Source organism: Balaenoptera physalus (genome assembly GCF_965194825.1).
Source record: "Balaenoptera physalus genome assembly, chromosome: 1".
In the NCBI taxonomy this organism is placed as follows: Eukaryota; Metazoa; Chordata; class Mammalia; order Artiodactyla; family Balaenopteridae; genus Balaenoptera; species Balaenoptera physalus.
Window position 1 is genome coordinate 35,250,583 of NC_138882.1, and position 17,872 is coordinate 35,268,454.

Consider the following 17,872-nt stretch of genomic DNA (forward strand, 5'->3'; position numbering starts at 1 on the left):
CAAATTAAAACAATGAGATACCATTATACACCTATTAGAATGGAGAAAATAAAATCTGACAATACCAATTGCCGGTGAGGATGCAGAGCAACTGGAACTCACATACATTGTTAATGGGAATGCAAAATGGTATAGCCACTTTCAAAAGTCTGACAGTCTCTTGTTTTTTTTTTTTTAGAAATTCACGTTCTTTTATTTATTTATTTTTGGCTGTGTTGGGTCTTCGTTTCTGTGTGAGGGCTTTCTCTAGTTGCGGCAAGTGGGGATCACTCTTCATCGCGGTGCGCGGGCCTCTCACCATCGCGGCCTCTCTTGTTGCGGAGCACAGGCTCCAGACGCGCAGGCTCAGTAATTGTGGCTCACGGGCCCAGTTGCTCCGTGGCATGTGGGATCTTCCCAGACCAGGGCTCGAACCCGTGTCCCCTGCATTGGCAGGCAGATTCTCAACCACTGCGCCACCAGGGAAGCCCCAGTCTCTTGTTAAACATACACTTATCATTTGACTGTCACACCACTCCCTTGCCAAAAACTGGAAACAACCCAAATGTCCATTAACCAGGTAATGGATGAACAAATTGTGGTATATCCATACAATGGAATACTTAGCAATAAAAAGGGAAAAACCACTGATAATGAAACATGTATGAATCTCAAAAGCATTATATGAAGGAAGCCAGACACAAAAGGCTATACATTGTATGATTCCATTTGTATGACATTCTGGAAAAGGCAAAACTGTAAAGTCAGAAATCAGATCAGTAGTTGCCAAGGAGCTAGGGTGAGTGAAGTGGATTGACTGTGAAGAGCCTGAGGCAACCATTGTGGTTCATGGAAATATCAGTATTATGTTTTGACTGTGGCACAGGTTACATGACTATACATTTGTCAAATGTCATCAAAGTGCACATGTGTGAAGTATGACTTTCAGTATCTGTAAATTATGCCTCAGTAAACTGAACCATGAAGAACAAAACAGATTCCCGAAGTTGTGATCTATCTCATTCTATGTGGAACAAGTTTACCTTTTCCCCACACATTCCTAAATAAATCTTTTAAACGACAGATCTATCCTCATTTGTAACGAGACAAATAATACTTTTTGAGCATTCCCGAGGCCTGATAGGTACTTTATATGTATTATCTCATGAAATTATTCCACCAGCCCTATGAAACTGAGGTTAAGAGGTTTGGATAATTCTAAAGTTGCCGTTTAAACCCGAGTATGCGGACGACCAAGGTCATCTTTCCCTCTGTACCTCGCTGCTTTCCCAATTCCCCAAAGACAAGGACTAAACTTTTTTTTTTTTTTTTAGTAAATTTATTTATTTATTTAGTTATGGCTGAGTTGGGTCTTCATTGTTGCAAGCAGGGGCTACTCTTCGTTGCAGTGCGCAGGCTTCTCACTGTGGTGGCTTCTCTCATTATGGAGCACGGGCTCTAGGCGCGCGGGCTTCAGTAGTTGTGGCTCATGGGCTCTAGAGCACAGGCTCAGTAGTTGTGGCACACGGGCTCAGTAGTCGTGGCTCGTGGGCTCTACAGCGCAGGCTCGGTAGTTGTGGCGCACGGGCTTAGTTGCTCTGTGGCATGTGGGATCTTCCTGGACCAGGGCTGGAACCCATGTCGCCTGCATTGGCAGGCGGATTCCTAACCACTGTGCCACCAGGGAAGCCCAGGGACTAAATTGTATATTCTTCACTATGTCTAACATCTTACATCCAAATAAAAACTGACACTGGTGAAAAACAAGAAACAACTTCCCAAACTGAGTACCTTATCAAGTGTAGGATCTAAAGAAAGATGCTTTTCTGGGGAAAATCCTCCCTTTCCCACTCTACTCCTACCATCTCTGGTTTAGTAACAGCCCATCAAAAGGAGGCACTCATTTGTTTATTCTCCCTAGTTCCTCTCTGCAATTTCCCAGCCCTGCAAAACATCGCAAACTCAGATGGCCCTGGGGATGAGGCTAATCTGTTAATACTCCAGAGACAGTAATTTCTATGGACATAAAATGATGATCCAAGATCATCTTTCTCAGGAATTATTTTCTTAACTAAGGAAGTTTACTGTTTTATTGAATAAAATCAGTCACATCACTTCATTTGTATTCCCTCATACAGTCCAAGATTATCACTTCAATTGCCAACTTTCTTAACTATGGCATTTAACAAATCTTCCCTAAACAACTAATCCCATCCCAAGCTTAAGAGGTACTGAAGACAAGTGGCCCCATTCTGACAACTGTTCTCAGTTACAATGCTTTAGTTGTAAGTAACAGAAAATCCAATCAGGAATCTTCTTCTCTCACATAAAAAGTTAGGTGGTAGGGAAGTTCCAGAGTTAATTCAGTGGTTCAAAAGTCATCAAAGGCCAAATTTTTTCCATTTTTCTATTCTGGCATCCTTAGGATGTTGGCAATTATTATTTCATAGTATCCTCACAATAAGCCTGTGATTTTCATTAAAGCTGCTGCCTAACAGTTGCCTAGTATGAGGAAGACAATTTTCTCACATGTACTTTGGAAGGCAATTTAGAAGTACCTATAGAATTTTTTTTTAATGTGTATATCCTTTGATCTAGCAATTCCACTTCTAAGAATTCATCTCAGAAAATGTTAAGTGGACAAAAACAGGCATGATGATGTTCATTACAAAATTTTTTTTAATGGTAAAAAATGAGAAACAGCCTAAAATACCCATCAATAGGGTGTGATTACTTAAATTGAGAGACTCATATAATGGAATACATCATAGCTGTTTAACATGGAACTACGTGCAAGTTTTGTTGATAACAGCGGAACTGCAAAGAGTATGTGTGCATAAATAAATAAAAATACCTATGACACTAAAAAAGCAGCTGGGGATTCCTGGCGGTCCAGTGGTTAGGACTCTGCACTTTCACTGCCAAGGGCCTGGGTTCCATCCCTGGTCGGGGAACTAAGATCCCACAAGTTGCGGCAAGGTCAAAAAAAAAAAAGGCAACAAAAGCAAACACAGATAAACTGGATTACATCAAAATTTAAAAATTCTGTGTATCAAAAGACAATGAACAGAATGAAAAGGCAACCCACAGAATGGGAGAAAATATTTGCAAATCATTTATTTAAGCCAGAATATGTAAAGAACTCCTTCAAATTAACAAGAAAATAAACTGTTCAAAAATAGGCAGAGAACTTGAATAGACATTTCTCCAAAGAAGACAAGCTAATGACCAATAAACATATGAAAAGATGCTCAACATCACTAATCATTATGGAAATACAAATCAAAACTACAACCTCACAACCATTAGGATGACTGCTATCAAAAACAGAAGTTTTACCTCTCTGAAGAATCGACAAGATGGCAGAAATGAAGCAGAAGCAGCAGACCTTTTGCAATTTCACCTACAGCAGCGTGGACCTTGTAGGACATGTCCTACAAGCAGCTGGTACAGCTGTACAGAACCCAGCTACTGCTGAACCAGGACTGCCAAGGAAGCAGCACACCCTGCTAAAGCGCCAGTGCAAGGCCAAGAAGGAGGCACTGCCCAAGGAGACGCCTGAGGTGGTAAAGACGCACCTGCAGGACATCATCATCCTGCCTGAGATGGTGGACAGCATGGTGGGCGTCTACAAGGTCAAGACCTTCAACCAGGTGGAATCAAGCCTGAGTTCTCAATCACCTACACCGCCAGGCTGGCATCGGGGTCACTCCTCTGGCTTCACCCCCTTCAAGTAGCCTGCTCGGCCAATAAAGTCACAGACTTCTCTTAGAAAAAAAAAAAAGTTGTTTTGCCAAGGATGTGAAGAAACTGCAACCTTTGTGCACTGTTGATGAGAAAGTAAAATGGTAAAGCCACTGTGGAAAACAGTATGATGGTTACTCAAAAATCTACAGAGAATATACTCAAAAGAACTGAAAGCAGGGTCTCGAAGATTCACAGCAGCATTATTTACAGAAGTCAAAAAGTGGAAGCAACCCAAATGTCTATCGACAGTTAAATGTATAAACAAAATGTGGTATATATACATGCAATATTATTCAGCCTTAGAAAGGAAGGAAATCCTGACACATTCTACTACATGGATGAAACTTGAGGACATTATGCTAAGTGAAATAAGTCAGTCACAAAAAGACAAATATTGTATGATTCCACTTATATGAGGTACCTAATCAAACTCAGAAACAAAAACTCAAATCCAGGGGCTGAGGGGAGGGATGGTTAAGTTGTTGTTTAATAGGTACAGTTTGTTTTTTGCAAGATAAAAAAGTTCTAAAGATTGGTTGCATAACCATGTGAATATACTTAACACTACTGAGCTGTACACTTTAAAATGGTGAAGATAGGGACTTCCCTGGCAGTCCAGTGTTTAGGACTCCACGCTTCCATTTCAGGGGGCATAGGTTCCCTGGTTGGGGAACTGAGATCCCGCAAGCTGCGAAGCACGGCCAAAAAAATAAAATAAATAAATAAGATGGTTAAGATAGTAAATATTATGTGTATTTTACCAAAACTAAAAATTTTACCTAAAAGAAATTTTAAAGTAATACCAAAATGAGAATCAAACCAAGCTATACATATCTGTAAAGAGTTCAGAAAGCACCTGTTAACAGTGGTTATTTATGGAGAACACTGATGGGAAAAGGAGGGACTTTTGTTTTCTGCTCTGTATATTTCTGTATAGTTTACATTTGATCATAAATATGTATTAAGCTAATGCTTTTTAATATTTAAAAATTCCACTGGATATAATTTTTAAATTAAAATTAAATTCTAAGTAGTAACAGACTTAAGTTCTCATGCCACCTTAAGTTTTACCAAGCATCCCCTCAAAAAAGCATGCCACAAGTATGTGGTTATGATCAGTTCTAATAGGAATAATTAATTAGGGAAAAGATCCTGTGTCATCCAGTTAACATGAGATGGTGCTATTAGGTTTTCCCCAGGAAATGCCCGTGACACTTCCTGGCTAATAATGCCTTAATCCAAATTAGACAGAGATCCACTCTCTAATCTTGAAATTGACAAATGTGATACAATAATATTTGGTGCCTGCATATACAAAATTCTGGCATTTTCAAACTATTCTTATCCTTCTTTCCCCCTACTACTAACAGAACACCAGGCCCGAATCAGCACTTACTTTTCGGAGCCTGATTCCCCTCACTTCAAGAATGTTACAAGAGAGTTCATGGGTGGTTAGCAAGACCCCTTCAGAAACCAACAGCCATTCCAGAAAAATAACCGCTCACATACCAAGGGCTGCCAACAAGAGCAGCTTCCCAGCAGCATGTTTTAATAACCTTAATGAAGCAGACAGCAACTCCTTCTGTAATACAAATTCTGGTTGGAAGAAAAGATCTCCAGATTGTGGAAAAGTACAACTCAAAAAGTAAACACCACAGGCTTCCAGTAGAGCAGGAAAGCAAGCAGAGATTTCTAAATACAGAGCTCAATTTTAAGAGTTCACTGTACCTTATTTCTCACTATCACCACTTGTTCTGTCAAAAATAGATCTTTCCATGTCTTGATCCATTCAGGATAAGCCACAGCAGGCACAGCTTTGCTTACATAGGGCAGACAGGTCAGAAAGGCCATACAGGGAAATGGAAAAAGCAGCCAGCAGGTTTTCTTAGGGATTATACTGCTCCAGTTTTTATCCTGCTTCCCAGCTATTTTGGTGCCATGAAAGCTGCAGGGAGGTCTTTGCTCTGCTCTCAAAAAGCTTTTCACCAGAAAGGCTGAAGCAGTCTCAGGACTGCAACTCCCTCTGCTGCCCAATGTTTTCTTTGCATGCTGTAGCAGGTTCAATTGAATTTCAAACTCAAATATGTTAAAAGAGCTAAAGCAGCCCTTTATTTCAAAATATGACCAAAAAGGCACAAGTTCAAATGGAGTGGAACAGCTAGAATGCCAAGTTCTAAGCTGGACTGATTTCTACACTCACCAACAAATCTCCTCTGTCTCATGAAGTGATTGTTTTACTCAGTTTAAAGAAAAGTTCTGTATCTCCCTCATAGGCACTTGGAAAAGCAGGAACTGGACATTTTGCTTCTTCCTTACTTACCCTTAATAATACTGCCCATTACCAGAATTTAAGGTAGGCCTTATTCATCTTTCAAGATTCAACTTAAATAACACTTAGCATGTGGTATTGAAGCTATGTTTGTCAGTCTGTTTCACTGTATATATTCAACTAATAGCAGATGCTCTATAACCATTTAACAGAATTCTAACTAGAACAACCCTGAGATATTGGGGCAAGAGAGAACTGACCACATAATTCAATTAGGAAATAAGCAATTACTGGAGGAAGAACCAAAATTCTTGGAGATAAGAATAGAAGAGGTGTTTCCCCAACTAACATACTATTGTTCTGCCTAACAACAACTTACCAGTGTTGCCTGTGGGTCTTTTTCAGGTTACCAATCTCACAAAGTCTCCCTCCAGTTAACTCTTAACAGAGCTCCTTTTTAACAAACTTTCATTCTTTGCCTATATCCAAATACTTCTCACATTCTGACCTTAGTGATAAAAGAATTCACAAAGGCCTTACACAATAACTCTAAGAGAGTGCTAAGCAAATACTGAGCTACTATAATGTCCCCAACCTATTGTGGTTAGAAACCCTTGTGTCCCAGCATTCAGAATTAGAACTGATGATGAAGACATATATTGGCACCATGATCTTTACTTTTGTGAACACTCCCCTTCTCCACCACCCAGTATCAGAAGATTACATGTCAGGTAGAATTCCTACTCTTTGCCTTAAGAATCTACAGATCCCAGTTCTGTGAAAAGCAAATGCCCAGGACAAGTGCCATCTTCAGAAAACCTTAAAATAAATACTAACAGCTAATGGTGCCATTGTGTAAAAACTCTCTACACCTGGATAAAAGAAAACAATGTAAAAATTTTAATAAAAACAATCCCACAGCATTTATTGTCATCTGGTAATAACATAAAGGTGAGCAAAACAATATGAATAAATGCTTTAGAACTACACTTCTAACAAAGCACACCTAAAAAAACTGTATTGCCTTCTCAACAATTTCTCACTTCATTGATCATTTCTAGTTGGAGACACTTTGGAGCAGAGTAATGTTATCTCCTTTTAGCATGATCCGACCTGCAACACAAAATTAAAAAAAAAAAAAAAAAGCTATTAATAGCCACTCAGACAACTTTGTAACCAGCTTTTAGCCTCAGAATTTCAGATCATTCTTGAGTGATTTTGAAAATGCTTTCTCTCTTGTGAAGGTATGTGACATTTTCCAATATTCATATATTGAAAGGTTGTACATATTAGACCATATGCACTTTTCCAACAATAACCTAATGAAGGTTGAGAAATGTTATTTTACGAAAAGTAGTTTCTGTAGACTAAGTCAACTACCCCAACATTTCCTAATGCTCTGAGTTTGTAGAAGTTGAGAAATTAGTTTTTTTAGGAAATGCAGCATATTTACTATAACCCTTTTCTTACAGTTCTTAATACAATAGATTTCATCCTGAGATACACAAACTTGTTTAAGTTTTACCTAACGTTTTCTAAACTTATTTGAGCAGAGAATACTTTTTTCCTGAGAAATATCTATAAATATCTTCAGGAACACTGGTGTTCAGTAAAATGGTTTGAGAAATGCTAATCAACACCAATAGCAATTAAATTGTTTCACTTTCCCAGGCTTCTACAACAGGTAATATTAATCTGTTCTACAGGGTGGATATTACCATGGGAAATCAACTTTGCAAATAATTTATAAATAACATCAGTAAGGTTAGCTTGGCCTTCCTGGCAAGACATGTTTAAATTTGAAAAATCCAGGCTTTCACAAAAATAGCCTAAGCAGGAAAAAGCAAAGCAAAACATTATACCACTCCTTAGAATCTACTTTCCACATAGCTAGTATAGGCTCAAGAGAATCCTCAAGGACTGGAAGAAAGAGGCACCTGAAACCCACCACTGATAAAAATACCAGTGAGCTCTGAAGTGGGGCATTAAACAATTAAAGACAAAATGCCTAAATAAACCTCAAGTTAATAGAGTTTTAACAGAAATGATTCAGTAGGTCTTGATGAAGCCATGAATCCTAAAGAACGTGGGTTAAGAAATTGCCTTCACTGTTCAAATATTTTAAAATTTCTACTATGTGGCATGCACTGAGTTAGGCACTGAGCATATTAGGGAACAAAAAAGACAGGACTCAAGCACTAATGCAGCATGTGGTCCAGTGGCAGAGACATTAATAATCCCAGTAATGAATATTTTACTACAAACTCAGCACAGCACACCCTTCATCAATCCCCACCCCAAGCAAAACAAAACCAAACCCTGGCAGGAAGTGACATTTGATCTGAGTCCCAAGAAACAGGTGACAGCATATACAAAGATTTATGATGGGACAAATGTGCAGATTCCAAGAATTGAAAGAAGTGTGGGTGAAGCTCAGAAAATGAAGTGCAAAGTGATACAAAATGAGCAGAGGGAGATAAGGCCAGATCATGAAGGACCTTGAAGGATACATTAAAGATGTCCTTATCCTATGAGCAATAAGAAGCCATTGAAGGATTTCTAGCAAAGAGATGACAAGTTCAGATTAGTGTTTTAAATAAAAGATGACAGGAGCCTGCAGAGCAAACTGGAGGGGGCTGAGGTAGTTGCAGAGAAATTTATTAGCAAACTGAATAGAACTGGTGCCATTCAGTATGGCAGAGAACACTAAAATAGCTCTAAATAGTGTGTGAGGGGTTGGAACTGAGTTTGATTTCTGATATGCTAACTTTGAGGAGCCTTTGAGACATCCAGGTAGAAACGTTGAGTAGGCTCAGAGAAGTCTAGAACTACAAATGCAAATTTGGAAGTCAACATATAAATGCAATTTAAGGTGCAGTCTTGAGTGCCTAGGAAAATAATACTGAATGACAGGAGGACCTAGAACCAAGACTTGAGCAACTCCAACAGTTAACGGCTAGGTCCTAAAGAATGAATATATAAAAGTCTGAAAAAGGAACAACTAGTAATGAAAAGCGAAAACCTGACTACAGTATCACAGAGCCAAATGCTGCTTAGAGCTCAATAAAATGAGGACCATTAGATTTAACACCATTAGTCTTTGGTAACCTTTGTGAGAGCTCTCTGAGTGGAGAGACAAAAGCAAAAACGGAGTGGGGTAAAGAATAAGTGGCAAAGGATGATTTCAAGAGTATATTTCTCTCCCAAATAATAACTTCTCAAATGCAAACTAAATTTAAACATGAAATGAGTTGCAATTCAATTCTGCAAGTGAATAAAAATTTCTACAATTCTTTAAGGCCATCTATAGTCTTACCCAGTTGTTTTCTTGACTTTGTTTTAGAATGAATCTCTTCTGCATCATCTAATACGAGGTTCATATACTCATCAAAACCCTAGAAAAATAAGCCAATTGACTGTCATCTTCACGTAAGATCATATCCAAACCATTCTAAACGAAAATGGCTATATGTAGAGATGCTAACTTCAGAAACTCACCTCTCCACTGATCTTTTAGCTGAAACACCACCTCCCCGTCCTAAGCCTTTTTTTTTTTGGCCACGCCGCACGGCTTGCAGGATCTCAATTCCCCGACCAGGGATTGAACCCGGGCCATGGCAGTGAAAGCCCGGAACCCTACCCACTAGGCCACCAGGAAACTCCCTAAGCCTCTTTTTAAATAAAGGAAGATGGAATGTACTTCAAATTACTTCTGGAACCTTTGGGACTTAAGATTTCATTAACTATGCCAAACAGCCATTTCCCTTATCTTTTATAACGTGCTCAATATAGTGCGTGTACATATATGAATTAACTCTTCCCATGTTCCCCACAAGACACTATCACCACCAACCACCGTGCTTGTTTTTCAACTAGTAAACAGGGAAGGGGAGATTACTGATGGAATCTACACTGTCTAAAAGAAATACCAGAGTCGTAGCATAACACTTCCATCCATATCTTCCTTTTTAACAACACTATTTAGGCTATTCTGCCATCGTGGACATCTTATTTAACTAACCCCACCCAGTTCTATTCAGGTATCACCTAACCCAGAACTAATATTCCATTAATCCCATCTCCCCCGCCCCATTTTATTTCTTTTGACCCCTCCTTTAAAGACTAATACTGTTGTTTAAATAATTTTCTAGTAATTTTCCCTCTCTTTTATGAATTACCTAATCCCTATCAAGCAGAACAATGAGACAAGGATAGTGGGTCCTGAAGAACTTTCCGTGGGTTGGGTCTTTGACTTTTTGTATATCACTCTGCTGGCTATCTTTTGGTAAATCTTTTTCTATGAACAAACTGCTCTGAGATAAAATATCTTGGGTACTCACAATGATACAGCCCTCTATCCGCATATTCACTTGCTCATAAAGCCACACCTGAATCCGAGATCTCTGAAATAATCAACAAAAATAGAAATGTTAAGAAATAAGTAAATAAAATCCAACCACTTTGGTCAAACAACAGACAAACATGGCTCCTAAAAATACTTTAACAAATAAAAGCCAAGACTAGTTACTTATCAAGAAACATTCTCAATAAATGTTATATTGGAACTAAGTTAATAATTTTCCTGTGAACTTAGGACTCAATCATATTTCCACTGCTTCTAGTCTCTATACATTTAAAGTGAAAATTTGTGACAGGATAGCATTTAAAAGGGCTTCTTTCTTATCTGCTATAGCAAAATCCAGCTCCAAGACAGCTTTCTCTAAGTACTCGTTCTCTATGTCTCACACCTAATAATCAGGAGGGGGGGCCCTCAATTCCTGTGATTAAAAATTACAAAAGCTTGAAATTAATCTGTTTTTCAATTGTGTTGTCACACACTAAAGTTTGTCAGAACAACAGGAGCCACATTTTCTTTCAGAGATAAATACTCCGCCTTGTCAAGTCAAATTTTGAGTTGCTAAAAATCCCCTCAAAGGAAAGAAGGCTGCCACTAAATCCTCTGAACCTATCCTTCCTGTCTCCCTTTTTTGTGTCTTTCCTATATATATAAGTGTGTCCCCCACCCCGCAAAGTGCTAAACACACCACTTTATGACCTAGTTTAAAGCCGACTGAATTTTTCTTCCAGTGTCTCATCCTAAAGGGAAGGGGGAAAGGTTCCAATGTTCTGGCCATACCCACTGCAACAGAAGTACCCAATTACCACTGTCATGTCATCCAATAATTACTTTTGTGTCATGTCATCCAATAATTACTTTTTGAAATCAGTAATTTTGGTCTTGTAAAGTAATTAACCCTCGCAATCTCCAGTTTCATCTACTTTTAACTCTAGAACAATGATCAGACAGGATGAAACAAAGAGCCAAATAAATTCACCTTTAACTTAAAAAGTAATTATGAAACAGTTAACAACAAACAACTTACATTTTGCAAGTATCTGAAGATGAGATTCTGCAGCAGTAGTTAAGGAAAAAATACACGTATAGCATAGACTCTGCTTCCTGGAACTGGTCAATCCTACCCCATCTCACTTTTCTGAACGCGACGTCTGTGCCTATGCAAAGTGCCCAACTAGGCACCCATTTAGGGGTCCCTAAACACTGTAAACGAATCCCCTCCCACTCTCATTCTCCTTGAGTTTCTTCGGCGCCGACATCGTCCTCGGGCACGAGACCAATAACTCCCGCTTTCACTGAGTACTTAACTAAGGTTGTCTTCCAACGGCTCACCCCCGCCATTCCTGCATTTCCCACCGCAGGGGTCCGCCAAGCCCACCTCCCACCCGTAACTGCTTCTTCAACTACCCGCGCTTTCTCCCAGTCTCGGCCGCCCCAGGGGCTCATGGGATGAGGGGCCGGACTCCGCTCCCTCTGGCCTGCTCCGTCTGCTCCTTCGCCCCCCCATTTCCTGGCCCGAACCTCCTCCTTCTCACATCCCGAGTAGGATACGATTGGCTGTACCATCACCTTCTGCACCTTCTGGCCCTGGCCCCGGTACGCCATGGTGGAAGCTCACAAAGACCACACTATCCCGCACACTACCTCAAAAAGCAACTTCCGGAATAAAGAGCCGGAAGCGGAAGTGCATGGTGCTCGCGGGGCGACCTGGGAGGCTCCTGGGAAATACCTCTCTAGCCACGGGCTCCGCTTGTCTCGGTGCTTTGTAGCAACTGCGGCGACTGCATTTTTGGAACGTGGGTTGGTCCTACAGCGCCACCTAAAGGGAGGCTGGAGGAGGCGCCTAGCGGCTTCGGTTGTGCGGCGGCTGGCGGGAGGCGGTGCACAGCGCTTGGCCATCGCGACTTCATTTTCTGAGTCGGCTTTAAGAGCCAGATCGTCCCATTGCGTACCTCTGTCTGTGAAATAGGTTGGTTTAGTGCTTTTTCTAAGGCCTATTTCCCTGGAATTTACGCTTGATAGCAGCGTTGTGTTGGACAGGGTAGGGCCGCAAGAAGCCCAAACTCAGGGCTCCCACAGCTGACAGTTTCGGCCACAGACAATCCGAATTCAAAAGCCAGATGCTCTGGTTTGCTCCAGTAACCGATTCAACTCTCATCAACTTTGTGAGGAGTTATTGTAAGGTGGCAACAGAAGATCTATGTAGCGTGAAAAGCCTGAAGTCTGATTTCTGGCCTCAAATCTGGCACTGTTATAGTGTGTGACCAAGAATAACTTATTCAGCCTTGGACTTCACTGGTGGCGTAGTGTTTGAGAATCCTCCTGCCAATGCAGGGGACACGGGTACGAGCCCTGGCCCGGGAAGATCCCACGTGCCGTGGAGCAACTAAGCCCATGCGCCACAACTACTGAGCCTGCGCTCTAGAGCCTGTGAGCCACAACTACTGAGTCTGCGTGCTGCAACTACTGAAGCCCGCGAGCCTAGAGCCCCGGCTCTGCAACAAGAGAAGCCACCGCAGTGAGAAGCCCGTGCACCGCAATGGAGAGCAGCCCCTGCTCGCCGCAACCAGAGAAAGCCAGCATACCGCAATGAAGACCCAACACAGCCAAAATTAAAATAAATACAAAAATTTATTAAAAAAAAAAGTTATTCAGCCTTGCCATGTCTTGGCTTAGTTGTTACCAAAGTGGAGATAAAAATGTACCTTCGGGGACTTCCCTGGTGGCGCAGGGGTTTAAGACTCCAGGCTCCCAATGCAGGGGGTGCGGCTTTGATCCCTGGTCGGGGAACTAGATCCCACATGCATGCCGCAACTAAGAGTTCACATGCCGCAACTAAGGAGCCTGCCGGCCGCAGCTAAGACCTGGCGCAACCAAAAAAGAAAGTTCCTTCCTCATGGGGTTAAAGATTCAATGAAGTAGTAGTATACATGTGTAGACATTAAGGTCTCAATGTTTGACCTTATCTTTTCCTGGGTAACACAGCTGGAAGGGGAGGAGTTGGAATTTGTTAGGTTATGTTGTGGGCTGGCAGAAATTTCATTTAATTGGAATACCCATTTTATAGACAAGGAAACTGAAGCTCAGAGTTGAAGGGGCCCGTCAAAGGGGACACCACTTAGGGCAAGTAGCAAAATCCTAACTTGTTTAACTGAGGTTGTTACCAAACCAAACTTAGGTCCACTCAGTGGAGGAGCAGTAAAGCCAAGCTGTTGACGCTGGTTTGTGATGAAGAAAAGTACAGCGTTTATTGTGAGGCCAAGCGAGGGGAACAGGCAGCTCATGCTCAAAAGACCCGAACTCCCCAGTGGCTTTTAGGAAAGGATTTTTAAAGACAATGTAAGGGAGAAGCTTGCAGGTACACGATCAGCTCATGCACAATTCTCTGGGTGTTGAGGTAACCACGTGAGGTCACAGGGGTTAGCATTATCAATCCTCAGGCTCCAGGTGGTCTGGAGGCTAGGTGTTCATGGTCAAGATGCAGTTAGCTTCTTAGTTGTTTTGGTAACTGAAAAACAACTGAAGGATATGGCTCAGGATATTATCTATAGCCCTTGACTTTGTTTTATGGCTAAACTATCATTATTTTGTCTTGCTTGACTGTTTTCCTTTGTTTCTGCATTTTCTCACTTCTCTGATTAAATTTACTCTTAGAAACTCAGGGAAGTCCTAGGAGGTTAAAGCTTTTCTATAAACAAGAGGCAGGAGATACAAGGGGGTCTGTCCCCTGGAAGGCCTCACAGGGTCCTGCTCAGTTTCAAGGCCTTCTGTTTAATGAGGATAATATTAATGGCAACCTCATAAAAATGTGAGATCAAAGGATATGAAAGTGATTTTTTAAAAACAGCTAGATGGGACTTCCCTTGTGGCACAGTGGATAAGACTCCATGCTCCCAATGCAGGGGGCCCGGGTCCAAACCCTGGTCAGGGAACTAGATGCCACATGCATGCTGCAACTAAGAGTTCACATGCTGCAAATAAGGAACTGGAGAGCCACAACTCAGGAGCCTGCCTGCCACAACTAAGACCCAGTGCAACCAAATAAATAAAAATAAAAAAAGAGAGAGCTAGGAAACACACGGAATAATTATTTCTTTTTAACCACCCCCCAAACCAAATAGAGGGTCATGATGTGCGTGGAGTAAAGTTGAGATTTGCTGAATTTGAAGACAGTGTGACTAGAACATACCAGTATACCTATCCCATCTCAGATGTAGAGATGCTTAGCTACTTGTTTTTGCATTTTCCTGTTTCTGAAGTCATGATTTCTAAACTTTTAAGGATTGATCTCTATAACCAATCATTTGACTGATTATACAACTCATGAGAAGAGATTTACTATTTTTTTCTTAATGATTTTGCCCTTTTCCATTTAAATCTTTGATCCATCTAGAATTTATCCCAGTATATCCTAGAACTGATATAACTTAAAAAATTTCTAGGTGGCTACCCAGTTGTCCATCACTATTACAAAAAAATAATCCTTTGTTCCTCATTCAATTTTAAATGCCACTTTTATGATATACCAAGTGTATGTGTGTGTGTAGGTATGTGTTTTTTTTGTTTGTTTAATGTATTTATTTATTTATTTATTTTAAATTTATTTTTGGCTGTGTTGGGTCTTCATTGCTGCACGCGGGCTTTCTCTAGTTGCGGTGAGTGGGAGCTACTCTTTGTTGCGGTGCGCGGGCTTCTCACTGCAGTGGCTTCTCTTGTTGCAGAGCACGGGCTCTAGGTGCGTGGGCCTCAGTAATTGTGGCTCGAGGGCTCTAGAGTGCAGGCTCGGTAGTTGTGGCGCACAGGCTTAGTTGCTCAGCCGCATGTGGGATCTTCCCGGACCAGGGCTCGAACCCGTGTCCCCTGCATTGGCAGGCGGATGTTTAACCACTGCGCCACCAGGGAAGTCCCCTAGGTATGTGTTTTTATGTATAGCGTTTATATTTTGTTCAGCTGATTTTAGTGTCTATTTATAGACTAGTATCACTGTTATAAGTATTGTAGCTTTATAATATTTTCTTATTTGGTAGGACTAGAAGTACATAGAATTTTCCTAGTTATTCTGGTTTTCCTTTAAAACTTTAGAATAAGCTTGTCTAATTTTAAAAAATCCTTTTGGTATTTTTACTGTGATTACATTAAATCTAGAACAACTTAGAATTAATTTTTAAAAATCTAAGTACATGATGGCTTTCTATTTGTTCAAACTTTCCTTTGAGTCTTTGAGAAGTTTTAAATTTTCTGTAGTTTTTAGTTTCTTCTTTCTAGTTCATCCAGTTTAATCATAGATATTTCATCTCTCTTGGTCTGAAAAATTGTCTTTTATTCAATTGTATGCTCTAGCTGGTTTTTAAAAGAAAAGTAATACATTCAATTATATAAAAATTATAAAGTTTTGCATCACTAAAAAGCCACCATAATAAGCAAAATGAGAAGATCTGGGAAAAGTATGTTTGCGCCACATCAGAAAAGTCGGTAATTTTACTAATATATAAAGAACTCGAAAAAAAAAATGCTATGTAAGAAATATTCCAAAACTTAATGGCTTAAAACAGCAAACTTTTCTTTTTTTTTTTTTAATTTGTGACCTTTGTGGGTCGAGAGTTTGGGCAGGGATCAGCTGGGTGATTTTTCTGCTTCAGATGTGTCCAAGGCCTTGGCATGTGTATTTAGAAGGCTAGCCCCACCTGAGTCAGTCTCCATGTCTATATAGCCTCAGGGCCTCACCACATGGTCTCTCTGGCAGAGGAATATGCTTTATTATATGGGGGCCCAAGGCTCTAAGAAGCCAAAGCTGAAGCTAACAGTACCCTTTAAGGCCAGGCCTGGAACTAGTATAATGTTCACACCCCAGGCCAGATTCAAGGGCTGGAAAAATAGAGCCCACCTCTTTATTGGAGGTGTATTAAAGAATTTGCAGCCATTTCTAATCTGACACAAAGACCCAAAATAGAAATTGGCAATGGATATGAACAATCAGTTTTATAGCAAAGGAAATACAAATGGTCTTCAAAGGTATGAAAAGAGGTCAAACTTCACTCATTATAAAAGAAATGCAAACTAAACTACACTGAGAAATCATTTTCCCTCATTAGGTTGGCAAAGATCAAAAACTGGTGGTAATATACCTTATTAAGCTCCAATTCTAGACACTTAATCATACAAACTTACATGTGTGAAATAATATAATCATTGCAGCATTGTTTAAAATACCAAGATGGGAAACAACCTAAATGTCAATCAATAGGAACTAGCTCAATTATTGCATGTTCATATAGTGTAACACTATGCAACTATAATAAAAATTGCAGTTCTTTGTGTCTTGTTATGAAAAGATATCCAATATACAGTAAGAGAAAAAGTAAGCTATGAATACATTTGAGATTAACTTCACAATAATTTAGTGGAGCCGGCAGAGCTGGATCTCAGATGGGGCAAGCCTAAGGAGTAAAATTTAAGGAGTCACACTTGCATGTACAAGTACAACCCTGAGAGTGAGCACTTCCTTAAATTATGCCCAGGTACCTTGCTTGCCTCACCCTAGCCCCAGTCCTGGGGGGCCAGAATAGGGGATGGATAGCTGGTATGGGTATAGGTGAAACAGGATTTGTCATGAATTTGTAATTCATAATTTAAAACTGTTCATAATAAATATAATAAAAGCAAGGTGCAGGATATCATGTTTTATATATAATATTATATAGAAGTATATTTGCTTATATGTGCCTAAAATATCTGTAGAATACCTGAGAAACTGAGAACATTGGTTTTGGAGGAGAAGTGGGTAGCTGGGGCAGGAGTAGGAGGGAGGATTTTTACTGTATGCCCTTATACACATTTTGAATTTTGAAACTTGTGAATGAATATCACCAATTCAATGAATTTATTAGATAGTGGAAAGTACTATGACATTTGTTTCCCTTTTTTTGTTCTAACTAATCATAATGTTCTTGTAAAATTTGAGATTTTCATGACATTCCCAAGGTATCTGCAAATCACTGGTACACAGAGACATACCCTGAGAATCACTGGTCCAAAGGGACATATCCTGAGAAGAGTCACCTCCAGGCCTTCTGAATATTGAAGAACATCCTTCCTCTCAGCTTAAAGTTTCTTGCGTATCAACCAGGAGCCTCAAAACTTGCTGAATGAAGCATGACAAAGAATGGGGTTGGGAAGAGACAGGGGCAGCCTAACAAAGATCAACAGCCCTTGAAATGGGCAGCAAGTATTTATTGAATGCTTTGTTATTTTCCGAAGTGTGCCCCCCAAAATTCATGTGTTGAAGCTCTAAACCCCCAGTACCTCTAGAATGTGACTATTTGGAAATAGGCCCTTAAAGAGGAAATTAAGGTTGAATGAGGTCATATGGGTGGGCCCTAATCCAAGGTGACTAGTGTCCTTCTACCAAGAGATTAAAATGCAGACATGTACATGCAGAGGGAAGGCCATGCGTCATGTGAGGACACAGTGAGAAGGGGAACATCTGCAAACCAAAGAGAAAGGCCTCAGAAGAACCCAAA

General features: G+C 40.3%; 1 protein-coding gene and 1 pseudogene across 5 annotated transcripts; one reads left to right on the top strand and one right to left on the bottom strand.

The window, feature by feature from the left end:
- Window positions 1-3,071: 3,071 nt before the first annotated feature.
- SNRPE (small nuclear ribonucleoprotein polypeptide E) lies at window positions 3,072-12,057 on the bottom strand. Of its 4 annotated transcripts, none has more exons than XM_082432804.1 (6): window positions 11,904-12,057; window positions 11,380-11,406; window positions 10,336-10,398; window positions 9,312-9,390; window positions 6,375-7,108; window positions 3,072-3,805 (listed from the first exon to the last, which is right to left on the bottom strand). In XM_082432804.1, the coding sequence occupies exons 1-5, from the start codon at window positions 11,955-11,957 to the stop codon at window positions 7,053-7,055; spliced, it is 279 nt and encodes a 92-aa protein (XP_082288930.1). In that variant the 5' UTR covers window positions 11,958-12,057; the 3' UTR covers window positions 3,072-3,805; window positions 6,375-7,052. The 4 variants fall into 4 exon arrangements, with proteins under 4 accessions (XP_082288930.1, XP_082288929.1, XP_082288931.1 ...); XM_082432803.1 differs by having other exon boundaries at window positions 11,874-12,039; XM_082432805.1 differs by having other exon boundaries at window positions 11,922-12,029.
- Window positions 3,339-3,807, top strand: LOC309646411 (small ribosomal subunit protein uS19 pseudogene; annotated as a pseudogene). Its single transcript has one exon. The product of its transcript is annotated as a small ribosomal subunit protein uS19 pseudogene (transcript).
- Window positions 12,058-17,872: the final 5,815 nt, after the last annotated feature.

Coding starts and splice junctions, on each gene's coding strand:
- SNRPE (XM_082432803.1), bottom strand. CDS start 11,957: ATGGCGTACCGGGGCCAGGGCCAGAAGGTGCAGAAGGTGATGGTACAG. Junction 11,407..11,873: donor CGGGATGTGAGAAGGAGGAG/GTTCGGGCCAGG, acceptor CTACTGCTGCAG/AATCTCATCTTCAGATACTT. Junction 7,109..9,311: donor AAAGTCAAGAAAACAACTGG/GTAAGACTATAG, acceptor TTTGTGTTGCAG/GTCGGATCATGCTAAAAGGA.